Consider the following 16051-nt stretch of genomic DNA (forward strand, 5'->3'; position numbering starts at 1 on the left):
CAGAGATTTAGTTTCAACTCAAATAGGGGCACCTGCAGGTGAGAAAATTGAGAGTTCATAACTGGTGGAACTCATTCTCTGATCAAATCTGTTCCTGTCAGGTGGAGAAACTACCCCAGAGACACTTTGAAACCTGCAGGGTCTCTGACTCTTTTTCCCTATTCTTGTCCTCCCCCAGCTGTGGCTCAGGGTGCCCAAGACAGAAACCCCCATCACCTCCCTATCCCACCACCCCTTTCTTGTCTGTTCCCAGGGTGGGAGGTGGGGGTCCAGGGCTGAGATCCTCTCCGGCAGCACTATGCAGCATCTTCTACCCTTTCCTCTGCTGTGTGACTCATGTTGGAGGGAAGAGAGCTTGGGGCCACTGCAGTGAATGTAAAGTACCCACTGACATGGTCTTCCTTCCATCACAAATGGGGAAGAGGACCAGAGGCAGATAGAAGGAACCAGAGCAAAACAAAGACAGGTCATGCCAAATGGCACAGAGCTGGTGCCTCACCGTGTTCCTCTCGCTTGGTACTGTGGACATTTTGAATTGCAACGATACCACATAATGGGCTGCTCACCTACCCCAAGGGATGGCAAATTGGGCCAAAATGATGAGCCCCCAACTTGGAACTGGGGATTGATGCCACTGCTCCACACGAGACACATGGCTTGGTGTGGGGTCACGTGGCCATCCTTATGGACAGAAAAGGTCCCAATGGTGAAGTCTAAGATCCACAACTACCCAGGTTGGGATCATGCACTGCATCTTGATACAAATGGAGTTGGAGGGTCACGGAGCAGAAGGCTTGGATGTGGACAGAGGGAATCCACTCTCTACACCAACCTTATATAACAAGATAGAGGTAGAAAGATATGAATGCAGCTTTTTCCAAAACCTATCTCCAGCAGGTCCTTCAGCAGAGCCCTGACAAAGTCATCACAGGGCTCTAAAAGCCCTGCTTTTGCCTGTGAAACAGAGCAAGAAATTTCTCCAGACATATTTGTGTATAAACAAATTGACAGTTGAATAACACCTTGCACAACTTTGTACAACTATCAAGTCTTCACAAAATCACAGAATGGTTGAGATTGGAAGTGACCTCTGGAGGTCATCTAGACCATCCTCCCTGCTCAACCAGGGTCAGGTAGAGCAGGTTGCTCAGGACTATGTCCAGTGGGATATCTCCAAGAATTGAGACTCCACAGCCTCTTGGTGACCTCTGTTGCTGACCACACACCAGATGCAATATAAAGAGACTCTGACAGTCCTGAAGTGCAGACTCATCTATGGCACTGTCCAGTTCATCTCAATCCAGACCCTGTGACAGGGGTAGGGGCACCACGGGCCAAATGTACCTTGTGATGTCCCCTGAGCTGAGGGCAACTTCTTGCCACTCACAAAATGGAATCTGAAAACTAGGAATTGCTTCCAGATTTCCCTTCCTGAGTAATGCTCACATTTTAAACTCTCTGTCTTCAAACAATGAAGAAACAAACAGCCATCTAAATGGGAAAAAGAAAGGAGCCCCTTGGGACTGAATTGGTCACTAATAATTGGTTGATAAACTTAAGTGGTACGTAGGTAGCTGCATCCAACCTCTAGGCAGATCATGTATATGTCTATGTGTGTGGACACAAACCCATGTCAGCGGTGTGTAAGGCTGTGTGGGCACATGTCTCTGTGTGTGTAAACTAGGCTTCATCACATGTCACCTTTCTCAAGTTTTCTTCTCCTCTTTCATTACAAAATGGTAGCATCTGCTTGAGGGCTAGAAGGAAAGTGGAGGGGCAAAATCATCTTCTTTACCATAAACATCCAAATTCGTGTATATGCCAGGAAAACAGAATTGCCCTCATATCGCAGGCTGAGGTCTCATTCTCTCAAGTGCAATCAAATGAACTGCTGTCGCTGTGGAACTTGTCTAAAAACATCTCTCTGCATTCTGCTCATTCAGGCCTTTTACGCCTGCTGTTCTCATTATTATGCTCTTGTTTTTCTGAGTGCCAAAATCTCACTTGAACATTTATAGTTTTATCTGCACTTGAATACACAATCAAACGCCACAGGCAGCACCAGCCGGGAGCTGAATCATGTCCTCATCTATGTCATATTTTCAAATTCCAGCAGAAAACACTGATACCAAAATGATCTCATGGCTCAACCCCAGATGTTACGAAAGTTGATCATGCAGAAGAGGCAGACTCATGCTGGTCTCCATTTACACCCTCTTCTCCCCATTCACACTCTCTTCTCCTGAGCCTTTCATGGGTTTCCAGGGATAAATATTGCTCCCAATACATCTCCTTCCACCAACACAGCATCATTTAATTTGGTGGCAGTAGAAATCCCTTTACTCACGCCACTTGTTTTCATCTGCCCCATCACCGTTCAGGAGCTTGGTGAGATTTTGGCCAGTCTGGAAGTTCCTATGCTCTTGGAGAGCAAAGAAGGTGATGCTTACAAAGAAGGAAATGCCACTTGAAGGGCTTGCTGGAGTAACATTTGGTTAAACTACACTTGTCCTTGAAGTGCAATACAAGAGACTACTCCAGGCACAGGATGACCACCAGCCTGTCCTTTTCACTGCCCGCACACAGGTGGCTGTTCATGCCTCCACTGTGGATTCCTGTTGTTTGTTTCATTGCGTTGCTGAACAGTCATTGTAAGGAAGGGGGTGAGGCAGGTCAGAGGGGCTGCTGATGGGAAGCAGCAAGTGTCTGCTGTAAGGCACTCACATTGCACAGTGCTATGCTCTGGCCACTGAGGGCACAAGCCTATTTACTAGAATGAGGATTAATTGTTGAAAGAAATCCTTCAGGGGTAAGTTTTCACACTGGATTTTGTTTTGTCACTCTGAGGTGCAGCAGAGCACTTAAGACATCTGGCAAAGCCTCGAGCAAAGCAGCAGCAGCAGCTGCATATGCCAGTTTATCCCCTCTCCGTGTGTTAATGACACTCTGGTGACATCCCTGTATCATCCTTTTGTCACTGCTACCCAAGGACTCATAGTATCTCAGCATTGCCCCAGGGGAAGTTCCATGTAGGCTAGGCATTTACTGTCTCAAGGTCCTTATCAGCCATCTCAACTGGATCTCAGTGCTACCAGACAGTGAGAGAGCAGGTTATGGTCAAGATCTTATGCTCTTTCTCTTCTAAATGCTCAAGGTGGGGTTGATCCCTCACTGAAGGAAGGACATCAATCCCAAGCAAGTTATCTAGTCTCTACCTATCAACACTGGAGTGTGGATGGGAATTTCCTGAAGATAATCCAGCAATTGGTTTTGGACACTGCAGTCTGAAGGCTAGATTAGACTAGATTGGATGCCTTCCTTTGAAGAGGAAAAGAAACTTAAGCATCAGTAGAGATTAAGTCCAACATTGAGTCTAGGAGGTTTGTGTTTAGAAGTGCCTATCTGTTTAGAAGTGTCTGCATTTCAGGTGACACCTGCTCCCACTGTTTCCACAGTAAGTTCCAGACAGGGAATGGCTGCTTGAGACTTATGTCCATTTCCTGGCCAGCTTCCCAGCAGAAATGATGGAAACCTCCAGAAGAGCTCTTTGGTACCTAAAAGGCAAGTTGCCACAGGCTGAAGATTCTATTATACTATGGGCATAATGGAATTTGCAAATGCTTGACAGAGCAAAGAACCATTTGTGATTTATTTAGTTCATAATTTCTGCCTGTGGAGCTGTTTGATGGGACTCCATAGTCCCTTTGATGCTCTCCTCAGGACTGAAAACTCTCCTGCCACGTCCCAACCCCTACGCCGGGTGTGTGCCAGCCCCACGCTTTCTCCTGCTGACTGGCACCTCCCTGCTGTCATTCATGGTTCAGAGGCAAATCCTGACTTCACCCTTTTCCCATCTGTATGCTTAGCAAAGACTCTGGAGTCTTTTTCTCACCACCAGTGAAAATAAGTGGTGTAAGCCTGAAGGTGAAAGATATTGCCCAGAAATTTGAGATCAGCAGAAGTAGAAATTGGGCAAGTTAAAAACAGCAGCCAGAGCTTTTGACTAGAAGAGATATAGGAGAAGATATGGGAGCAGAAGCATTTTCTGTATGAGTTACTCCTTATTCTGTGGCATTTTTTTGCATGCCACTTGAAGAATTAAGAGTCAGGGTCTGGCCAGTGGCTGCACAGAGACTGTGCACCCCTGCTCCCTGCTGGCCATTTCTTCCCATGAAGTGAAAAGAAATCCTCCCATCACCTGATCAAAGGGGTCAGGATACCCTCTTCTCCAGGAGCCATTCCTGCTATCCAGCCTCAGGCAGATGAGGCAGGATTAATAATTGTGACCAATGTGTTTCTTGTTTTCAGATACAGCATACCAGAAGGTATTTTGTGAGTATGATATATGAGTCACTGTGTAATGCAGCAGAATTTTTTGGCCTTGCAGCTGTGGAGGTACAGTATTCATCTTCTCTCAGCCTATAAAACATGCAGCCCAGAGACATGATGAATATGTTTTGCAGAAGCTCAAGTGGAAACTCCAGGGAAGTTCCTTGAAAGTGTTTCTAAACAACAAGACATTCATTTTGTTAGTTAAACAAAGTAAGATAAACCTTCCAGATCTCCTTAACTCTTCTTCCCCCACCCCTCTGCACTTTCCTGGCTTACTTCCAAAGCCTCTAAAGAGAGGATTGATTGGGGGCTGGTATTTGCTCAAGCCTCTATTTTCAGCTTTGGAGTACCAAGCCTTCATCACAACCTGTGCCAGTAGCTGGCAAGTTGATAGTCATATCTGGGCATCCAGAGGACACAAACCAAGGGAAAACCAAGACGCAGGGGTAGTCCAGTGATACAAACCCTTTGCAAGAAAAGTATCTCATCTTCTGGCTGTGCAGTGAGGGAACTTGCCTGGTGCTATGTGATGAATATCCCCCACTCATAACTCATCCCATGTCTTGCACTCGTCCCCTGCTCTGTTTATCAAACCTGTTGGTCCTGCTGCTGCCCAAAGACTGTATTAAATTGGTTCATCAATCATCTGGCTGCCAGCCACAGTCTTGCCAGGGAAGGGAAGAAACGAATGGATAGAAGTACTGTAAAACTCCACAGGTAATATAATTCTGATTAGGAAAAGTGCTTACTTCTGCAGCCACTTTTAAGCCCATTGGAATAGCTGTTTGTATTCCTTACTACTTAAATTAAGGCACTTAGCTTGAAGAGGCTGTAGTGAATCAAGCCCTTTGTTCGTAGGGCATTTGGATCTTCATTCTTGCACCAGTCGTGGCTGCATTACCCTCAGAGTCAAGCATGATGGATGAATTAATACCAGCCAAGTATTCAGCACAGTAATATTCATAGCTGGGGCTTGCTTTTCAGGGGAAAGAAGTAACAAAAGCAAATATTGCTTTAGTGAGGCTGGAGCTGAGTCTGCCAAGAGGAGCTCACAGAAACCCATTTCCAGGCTGGGTATGAATGGCTGGACAAACAGTGCCTTTGTACCATTTGGCACATCAGCCCCAGGGGCTTGGCAAGGGCCCTGGTGGTGCATGTTACCCCATCCCCACCTCTAATTGAGTAGAAACACCTGGATGGATGCAGGGCTTTGTCATTTCCCGCCCGGCTTCTGAGTAGACTGGGGCACCTGTGGCACCCAGGGGTGCACATAGCATGTCCATCACGGGCACTGTGGGCATCCAGGATGGGGCTGTTTAGTGAAAACGGAGACAGCATCAGTCTAACACATCCTGCCTTGCACTAGTTTGCAGACTAGCATGCCATAAATGTGACTTCATTTTTAACCAAAATTTGGTTCCTTACTTAATATTTTTATCTAAAATACTTTTTTTTTTAAATTAGCTAAAATGGATTTTTTTTTTTCTTTTTCTGAGCACTTTTAACCACAGTGGCATTGTGAAAACATTTATCGTTTGACCCAAAAACATGTGTCAGAAAGGAAGTCTGAGTTTGTTTTGATGCCTGACGTCCCAAGTCTTGTGGCTGGCAGCAATTACCAAGAAGGGTCCGCAACAGATTTTGCTCTCTGCACTTGCACCTATTTTGGCTCTGGAGACTTGAATTGCTGCATCTGCTTCTCTGTCTGTGGTATTTGATCATGGGCTTAGGTGGCCAGTCCTAAGTAGAGAACTGGACTTGTCTAAATAGGGAAGTTTTATCTTTCAGCTAGCAGTACCCAAGATACAGACACTGTGAAGACAAGTGAACAGCCTGACCACTGTCTGCATTTAGATGTCTTGGTTTCTTTTTAGGTTTAATGACCATTGTTTTCACCTTTTCTACCACAACAAGGAAAAGCTGGTGAAACGGGGTCTGACTGGGCTCTCTGATATACACAAGACATTTCTTGTCCTCATTTCCCTCGTGGAGTTTGCTAGACCACAGGCATCCCTGGTGTGGAAGCCCCCAAACAGAGTGTCACTTCTCTGTGTCAGGCATCAAAGGGTCTGGGTCATAAGCTGTTGGATGAGTACCAAAACCAAGGGAGTTCCTCAAAATGCACAGAGATACCAAAGATCTGATCCATGTTTTAAAAGAAAGTTCAAGAAAAACTGCCTATTAGTTGCCAGATGCTAACATATTAAAATTGGCCTCAATTGCATTTTGTGTACTAACTGTTTTCCAGATCTGTTTAGCTTAAACCTGCAGAAATGCTGTAATTTGCATATAGTGACATCGGGGAGTAATGGGATTGTTTTGCTAATTAGGAAATAGCAACAAAGAATTTTCTTAGTGATAAGCAAATCCTTTCAGACTGGTTGTACACCGATGGAGGATAGTTTCTGTGTTTGTGATTTCTCCATCTCAATGGAAACCTTTCTGAATGGATTAAAGGAGGAATATAAAATTGTCTTTCCCGTGTGCCCTTACCTATGCACTCTACATTCAGAATTTGACATAGGAGGGAATTGATTTTGCTAAGTCACAAAGTATGCATTAGGTTAAAAGAACAAAACCCACTTGGATTAGGTAATTTGTGGGAAACTAGAACTTCTGTGAAAGTGCATGCCTATTCCCCAAGCAAAATCAAGCTATATCATAATGACAGGAGCTGCAAAATTCAGCAACTCTATGGCAGCACGTGACTAATACAAGACATCTGGTTTTGGCTGGGCTGAAAATTTTAATGGGAAGTTGGATTTTCACCATAGGTGCAATCCTTTTACAAAGGTCAGGGCTGTCCTCAAAGAGCTCATCAAGAAAAAAAGCTGTTCTTTGTGAGCAGGTTTGTCGCTAGGTTGAAGATCCTATCAGAAAAAAGGCTATTAGTGCTCAACAAATCAGTCTTCTGAATCCCTTTGGGTCGCTTAACACATCATTTTGGGTAGATCTGACCTCTTTTATTGAAACCAATCCAGATATACTGTCAGGTTTTCAGATTATTTGACATTTTGGTTAATGGTTTCTTTTCCCTTTGAGTTTTCATCTATTTTTAAGTGAAAAAATACTGTTTTGAAACTGTACAAAGTTTCATTTCAAAGAGGTCAGCCCAAAGTGTTGCAGAATTTTCCATAACATAATGTGACATTTCAGAAATGTCAAATTGAAATGTTCCAGCATTTTCAAACTTTCCCTCCATTTTGTGGGTTGAAACTGTTTACCTCAGTTTATCCAAAGGCTCAAATAGCTTCAGTGCTGTGCATTTACCTTCACCTGACAAATCTGACCTAACTTCTGTGAATAGGAACCTCTCTGTTCAAGCCTTTTATTAATGCTGTGATGGGTAGCAGATGCCTGAAGAAAATCTTTGAGGAGAGCTGAATGACCAACTCTTTCTAAAGCTTTCTCTGCTTTCCTTGCCAAGACTTTTAAGCAACCCTAAGAAATATTTCCATCATCCCCAAAGCCCCTGGCATTCTTCCGGAAAGGGCTCTTCTTTTGAGTGTTTGTTGAGGTCCCAGACAAGAAGCTCATGAAATTCCTGGTCACCCTGCTGAGAGACCTGGCCGGACGTCCTTTGCAACGTGGGTAGGATGCCTTCCCCATCTAAACTAAAGGACATGACACTAGGTGTAAACCTGAGAGTTGTTTATATATTACTGTTTTGAAATGATTGTTTTCCTCCTGCATGCAGCCTAGTCTCCCTCTCTTTTCATGTGTATTGTTTGACATTGTTTCTGCCTGAAATATTTATAAGGCATTATGCTTAAAAAATTAGGTTGATGAATGAGAAGAGACGGTTCTCCTAATAAAGTCATTGACAGAAAGGCCAGAAGGCTTTTTTTCAGTGTGGAAGCTTGTCATTTGGCTGCTGTAAATTGCTCCGAATAGCAAGATAGTAAAAAAAAGACAAAAATAGAGCAATAGATGACACTGAAGCAGAAAGTGTCCCAGCAAATCGAGCATTTGTGGAGACATACAATTAAAGCATTACAAATTCCTTGCTCATTGTAACAAGGGAACAAAAGCTATCTCAGAACTTATGGAGCTCATATGCTTCTACAAGACCTTTCTTGTAGGTGACAGATCTGTTACTGGCTGCCAGGTGACCCTGCTGATATCACACCATGGTCTATAAAAATGATGTCCTCCTTTCATCATGCTGCAAGACTGAGACCCACTGAAATGGCGTTAGGTGGTCTTGTCAATGGGTAGATCAGTCCAGTCCAATTTTAGCTTTCCTTTGCCTGTTTTGTGCAGGGATTTTGCTTTGTCTTGGCTCCTGGGCTCGAAGGTGCCTGGAAGGTGTGTTAGAAGAACTGGTATTTGTATACTTCTCAAACTCCAGATGTAGCTTTCTGCAGTGGCCATCCTGTTGATGTCAGTGTGACTGTGGGATCATCACAGGAGACAGTCCCCACTCAGCTGTGATTCCGCTTTCTGTGTTCATTATTGACAGCTGTACTAACAAGCTGTAACTTTGTGAGGTTCACTGTGCTCAAGCCTAAATGCCTTGCATATAACTTTGGGAACTCCAGCTGATCAGGTTGAATTCAAGGCACCTGCTTGGGTACTCAGAGCTATATAGAAGATGTGATACAATTACCAGAGCTTTGGATTAGTCTTCTGAGATACTGGGAACCATAGCAAAAGACATGAAAGCCACTTTAACACCATCCAGCTGAATGCACCACCCCCAAGAGAGAAGACCATGGCTGCAACACCAATGGCCCCAGTAAGCATGTGCGTCATTCTTCTGATAATGAAGGGAACTGCCCTGCTTGTATGCGTAAGTGTTCATCTGAATCAAGGCTGAAAGAGTGTCTACTAGCTCTGGCTTCCTAGGTGTTTGTCCTGCACTGAAGCTCAGGCCTAAGGTGGATGCAAGGTAACTGGTGGTGTCTGGCCTCTCTGTGGTGGTGAACCCTGGGCCAGTTGTTCCACCTAGTCACTATGCTCAAAAGCACTGCACTGGAAGGGAGAATTCGGCCTCTCTTGTCCTTGTCCAGGTAAGAACAGATTGACCATTTCAGCTGACTTGGAAGAATGATTTTGTGCAAGTGGCACATTTAAAGGGCTTTTCCCTTGTTACCTTTCCCAGCCAGGCTGGAATCCAGCCACCTCACAGAAGCAGGATTGTAGCTCTGTCTGGAGGGGACATGGCAGACCCTTGGCTCACAGCCCATCTGTCCACATTCTTAGGGGAGGCTGAACCATCTCAGGAGTCATCGTGATGCATAGTATTAAATCCTAGGATATGTTTAAGCTTAAAGGCACTTAAAAGTACCACTTGACATGCCAGTGGTTCCATCATCCTAATTGTGCAAATAACCTCATTCGACTAAAAAAGTATTTGATTTCCAACCAGTTTACTGTCATATCCCAGGATCATGTTTCAGCCAACAAATGAGCATCACATCTTCCTTTCCAGATGAAACAAATAAATATATTGCATTGTTGTTGTTGTATATCTTGCAGACAAACAAAGCAGTAGCCAAGGGGGACTTCCACCATGCAAGCTCCAGCTCCCGGCGAGCACTCTTCCTGGCTGTCCTGTCCATCACAATCGGAACTGGCATCTACGTTGGGGTGGCCGTGGCTCTTATTGCCTATCTGTCCAAAAACAATCACTTATGAGCCTCAGGAAAGGGGGAGAACCAGCCACCCAGCACCTGCGCTGCAGAACTCCCCAGCAGATCAGACTGCATGATTTTCCAAAAAGATCAAGAGACAAACACCTTCTGGGGGCAGGTACAGGATAAGATGGGCTTGTGCATTATTGTAGGGTGGGAAGCTGGCTGGGGGGGGGATAGTTCCATCATTTGTGATGCACAAGTCTTGCTTCTCTTCATGAACCCCCATACAAGAAAGAAAGAAGGAAAGAAAGAGAGAAAGAAAAAGAAAAGAGAGAGAGAAAAAAAAAAACATAAGGAAGGCAGTTGGGGGAGGTGTGGAGAGGGGTGTTTTGCCTTTGTCTTCTTTGCAATATGGTGTTTACAAGAAGCTGGCAAACTGAGCTGTTCTCTTAATACCTTCTTGGTCACCTGAACTTTGCAGCCAGCATGAGCTTGTGCTTAGTTTGCTTGTTAAGCACGGCACTGAGATCTGGGAAAGCATGGACAGTGGCTGGTTCTCTGAAAGAGCAATATAACAACAGGAGGAAGAATATGTTTTCTGTTTTTTGAATGCAGGACTCATTTGCCTAAGAGCGAAGCAGAGACCTCAGCATAGAATGGTATTGCCTACTCTTCTTGTGTGGGTAGGTTTCCATGGAAAGAGAAAAGGAAATAAAAAATATTTTTTCTTTCCTATCCTTGTTTTTGGATTAAGATGTGACCCACAGGCCCACACAATGCAGAACAGCTGAGGTTACTGCATGACTTGGCTCTGCAGACTGAGTGTGAGGTCAAAGTAGCATGGGATCCGTTGTAAAATGAATTCCTCCATCCAGTCACATCGTGATAATGGCACATTCCTGTGGTGTATTGCTCGTCTGGGTTGCTCGGCCTTACTGTGGAGACCTGCAGTCAATGCAAGAAACCTGGGGTAAAAAATGCAAACTGAAATACTAATCAATTTTAAATTAAAAATCATGGTAAAGCATGGGAATTAACCAGGGGAAAGAATGCTTCATACATTTCTGAGGTACTGCTCATACACAGAGCAGTGAAGGAGACCACTCAGATTACAAGCTCACAGCTCATCGTGGACCAGGGACACAGTATAGCCATGGAGAGACAAGCATGTCCCTCGATAAGCAGTGCAATGGTACATTGTAAGGGAATTGAGCATTGTCCTTACTTCACTGACTGAAATGATACATTTATTTTCTTCTTTACTCCTTCCCCATAGTCACCCTTTTATTTTTTTGTCTTACAGATGTACCATTTCATCCCATACATCCCCAAGGGTGTATCAGCATAGATATATATGGATCTACATATATATACACAGAGAGAGAGAGAGAAACTGATCAAAACAATAAGCATTTTATTATTCACTACCTTGTGTTTTACAAACAGAATTTCTTTACCCAAGAATGTCGTCAAGGACCTTTTTTTCCAACTCTGTATTGTGTGTCAGCTTTGCTCTGGGACAATTTTTTTCTTCTGTTTTGGGGTTGGCGCTATTTTGGTTTTAACTTGAGTTTTTTTATTTTAGGGGGAGGAGGACAAACACATCCAAAACTATTTTTCTGCTAGTTATACAGTTTATTAAAACACATGGTATACAGCTGCTGATGCTCCGTGTGACACTTTCTTTGGACGGATGTGAAGTGTTAGACTGAGTGAAAATTGCCCCAGTACCCTGAGTTCAGCTACCTGGAGAAGTACCCATATGGACCATTCCATACTGTACCTGGACCCAAAAGCGTATTGCAGTCACTGACAATTCTTCTTTTGCATTGATTTGTTGGGCTTCAAACTAAGCCGGGAGACTAGCAATGTACTCATTGTCATCTTTGTCAGTTCTGAGCCAGCGCTAAAGCTGAGGGCCCAGTAAATGCAGGTCTTTGGCCAGGTTGCCCTATTAGGGTAAAGTCAGTTCTGTGGTTCTTCCCCTTCAACTGTTTTTTTTCTAGCAACTTCCATGGAGGCCCCTTCCCTTTGAAGCAAGGCAGTAGTGACTGGGCAAGTTAGAGTCCCCACTCTGTATTTGTTCCAATGGGCAGTATCTGGGTTTGGGTAGGTGAGGGACAAGGGCACAATTTGCTGCCTCCTTATTCTTCCAGGAGAATGCACAGGGTTTCCAGTTACAGTGCTTGCAGCAGGCTCTCCAAAGCAGTGTGTCATGGCTTTAAAAACCAACCTGGGAAATGTGTTGTAGTCCTTGCCTCACTTACCCCTGGAAATAAGGTGGCTGTGACCGCTTTGGTTCACATTTGCCCCATTTCAAACTATTCTTCCCATTCAGAAAGAATGGGAAGTTTCTTTCTTGGTTGTTTTTAAGGGTGGCGTGAAGTATTGCTAGACTTGGATGACAACAAGGTCACACGTACCCTAAGCCTGGACTTATGTCAAACATATATCTCAGCTCAGATCTTATTTTGCCTCAGTTCATAATGTAGTAGCACCTTGTCTGAGGCTAGGAAAGCCCTTATTTAACAAGCAAAGACAAGGACTGGAAATACTGATTATTTATTTAACTTAAATGAAGAGATTTCCATCTGGGCCTTTTCCCATTTGTTTTTAATCTAAAATAAGCATGAAGACTGGGGTGAAAAGGAGGTGCAGCAGTATGGGGCACATCACCCTCAGCTGCACCCCTAGCAGTACTGCCATGGCTGTCTCATCTGAGGTACAGCACAGGAGCCCTTCAGGGTCCTGCATGCTTCAGCAGAGCTGTCTGGTCCTGTGCATTCAGGTGTGGGTATCTCCCTCTGCCTCATGCTCCTCAGCAGCCAGGCCAAGGTGTCGCACTGTTACAGGGCAGAGACGCAGCCCTTCCACGTGGTGACTCCTGTGCTAGTCAGCTGGGTAGGTGACGTGCATGGCTGGAGGTCCTTGGGAGCTACATATCAGCGTGAGGGATCAACTCGCAGCAAAAGCCCCATGCTTTGCCAGCAGAGCTCTTGTCTCACTCAGCCCACAGGTGACATCCAGGCGGGGGAGCACGGGCTCCTGTTCATCCATCACCACCTTGGGAGTCTTTGGGGGGCATATAAGCCCCATCCAAGATGCCAAAGCTGAGCACCACATGTCAACAACTAATCCATTTGCTAAATAACTCAGATTTAGGTGTGTTTGGGTGTGGTTTATCACAAGAAAGGAGAATGATGATTGGGGTTCAAGATAGCACGCCCAGAACACCACCCTACCCCTGTGTGAAGGCCCTAAATGCTGCAGCGTGCGAGATATGCAGTGAGCACACACGTTCGCTTTGCAACACGCAGGTGCCCAGTGAGCTTGAATTTGGGCAAGGTAACACATTTCAGTTAGGACTTGGCTTTCACCACAGGCTCCTGTGCTTTCCCCCTGACACACAGGTCAGCCTGAAGAACCATGCAGCCAAGGAAGTGCATTGCCATGTGTAACATGCTCTTCCCTTATGTCAGCATGATTTGTGGGGAATTAGCTCTTTCTCTCAAAGTCTGAACTTTAGGGCACATGGTATTGAAGAATAAACTCAGATTTTTCATTTAAAAAGAAAGGAACTGATATTTCCTGGCCCCAATCTGAATTTAACCTGGAGTTAAAAAAATAAAAAAGCAAATACAGAGACTCCAAGGTCATTATACATGCCCCAAAATAATAATAATAATGTCATTTTTAAACCAATCTTGTGGTTGAGGGATCTGCCTTATGATTTTTGATGGTGGTTGTGCAGGCTGAATATTGACCTGAGAAGCAAAAGCCAGCTCTGGAGCTAGAAGAAACCTTCCCAGATGGGCAGTCTGAAAAATGCCTTAGAAGCCTTTGCACCTAGCCTTAAAAATAGCATCCCAAACTGAGGAGTGCAGGCTTGCATGTCTCCAGGAACCCCCAAGAGACAGTAAACAGGATCAGCACTGTGGGAAAGACCTGCCTAGCAAGAGCACTCCTGAGAGCATCCCCTGGCTGGAAGTTGAGGATGTGCCTCTGGGCTGCACATGCTGGAGCAACCCACCATGCTACATGGGGCTGGCACTTGGCATGGCAGTCCAGGGGGGTGGGCAGGGAACATAAAGGGGGCTTGCATCCCGAGGAGGTAGACCTGGGCCTCACTGAAGCCCGAAGTGGGGATAAAGCTCCCATTGATAGCTTTCATGCCTTAGTATGGGTCCTCTTCGCTGAATATCTGCAGCACTGAGTATGGCTGAGCCAGGGCTGTGGGTCAGCCAGGAGCTGAACAGGCACCTGTTGCTTCTTAAGGTAAGTGATGATGGCATGGTGCGCTGCAGCATCTCTGCCCAGCAGAACAGATACAATCCTCTAAAGAAAAATCTATGGCCTTAAGACTAGCCACTGACACCAGTGCTACAGCCTGAGCTTCTGCTGAGCAAGGACCTCTGAAGCTGGGTGGGGAAAGTTTGCTCCTCAATGTTGGGCAGGTTCTGATGAAGGAAGGAGGAGTTTGAAGGAAATGCTGCAGAGGTAGCATCTGAGTCAGGGTTTCCTCAGCTCAGGCTTTAGGGTTGCCACATGCTGTGATGTGGCTGAAGCAGAGGAACCACCTCTGAGCAGGGGCAGCTGGTGGAAGAGCAAGAAGGACCATGCGAGAAGGACCGCATGGGATGCGCTGGTGCTTTCTCACAGCTTGCAGGAGGATGCATTTGCCTCGGAGGATTCTCTTCCTGCAAGAGTATCTTCTTCTGCTCAGTCTGCAGCGGGCTGTGAGGAGCTGATACAGCATTTCAGCTGCTGCCTTTCTAAACGTTGGTTCTCAAAACGCTGTCCACATCACCTCAGCGCACCGGACTGAGAAGGAAGCTATAAACTATCTCCCATCTGAGACACTGAAGCAGCCTGTTGCAGAGACAGACTTTAGGATCTATCTTTGCTTTCCCTGTGCCCCTGAAACAAACTTTCTTGTAGGTTTGTGGTGTCTCCTGGGCCTCAGGCCAGCCTCGGGCCAGCACGCTGGTGGGGCCATCCTGGCAGCAAGGGGCTTGACCCTCAGAGAGCTGGAGGAGCAGGGCAGGTGACTGGGGTGACCTTGCAGACATATGGTTTCACAAGAAGTCAGTGCACATTCGCACACACAGGGAACATCAAACGCTTTCAGGTTTGCATGCATACGTGGCCTCTCTGAAGAAAGAGAGGCTTACCCTGATTTTGGGTGTGCTATATATCTCACTATCTGCAGTGATACTCCTGGAAGATGCCAGCTGTGGAAATAAATTTTTCTACTGCATACCAATACCTCTTTCCACATCAGCTTGGGAGATGTGTAAAGTCCTACCATCTTGATGGGCCCAGATACAAAGAGCTGAGAGAAACGTGCTTTGGGCTCTCGTAAGATATCTGAGAGCAAGAGGAACAGCAAGAACCAAGGGTAAAAGTGATGCCTTGGGCTGCCTCTGATGTGGTTTGATGTTGATGAAAACCTTAGGATGGCAAAGTCAGGAAACAGCTTTTCAAACACACATGGGGGATTTCTAGTCTTTTTTAGCAGCAGAAGCTAGGAGGGTCTGTGTGCAAATGAAATCACAAGTCCCTGTTGCTTAAGCTGGAAACACAGCTCTGAAGCTGGGCAGCCACGTGAGATTCATGTCCTTTTATTCACAGAGAACAGCCTGTGTGACGCACACTGCACCTGAAACCACACACCAGCTTTTGCTTTCTGAGTACCAGCTCCAGACTGCGACAGGCCGTGGCTGACAAGCGCTCCACTGGTTCAGCTGTATGAAAAAATAAGCTGTCCCGTTATCTTTCCACATATAAGCTCTGTGTCAGAGCAGGTCCCACCTGTCTTCCCCAGCCAGAATAAATCTGGCATGAACTTCCTATTGTGCGCTCAGGCAAATTTGGCAGAAAGACCGGTATGTGCATCTGCCTTACCCAGATGAGGTTGGTATTTCTAGGTGATGCCACAGTGTACAAAACTGTATGAACTGGGAAATCACAGTCAGAGGAATATCTTCATAAATTGCTATAGCAATTACTCCTGCTGTTTAGAGCCATACTATTCAAGACTGGCTATGAAATGCTGTCAGCAACTGTTGAACTAAGAAAGCACTCCGCAAACGATCATTATTCGTTGTTGGCTGCTTGTTGCTGATGGTTATTCTCTGTTT

At 45.4% G+C, this 16051-nt stretch overlaps 1 protein-coding gene across 3 annotated transcripts in view; it reads left to right on the forward strand.

Annotated features, from left to right (window-relative positions):
- The window catches only part of SYNDIG1 (synapse differentiation inducing 1), an 83339-nt gene extending 72607 nt beyond the window's left edge, over positions 1-10732 (forward strand). For 2 of the 3 annotated variants that reach the window (XM_072858487.1, XM_072858488.1), the window contains exon 4: positions 9814-10115. In XM_072858487.1, the coding sequence (XP_072714588.1) occupies positions 9814-9972 (159 nt within the window). In that variant the 3' untranslated portion in view covers positions 9973-10115. Of the gene's footprint in view, positions 1-9813; positions 10116-10526 lie in introns of those variants that run through there. The other variant, XR_012041921.1, reaches the window with a different exon arrangement.
- Positions 10733-16051: the final 5319 nt, after the last annotated feature.

Source organism: Ciconia boyciana, chromosome 3 (genome assembly GCF_034638445.1).
Source record: "Ciconia boyciana chromosome 3, ASM3463844v1, whole genome shotgun sequence".
NCBI lineage: Eukaryota > Metazoa > Chordata > Aves > Ciconiiformes > Ciconiidae > Ciconia > Ciconia boyciana.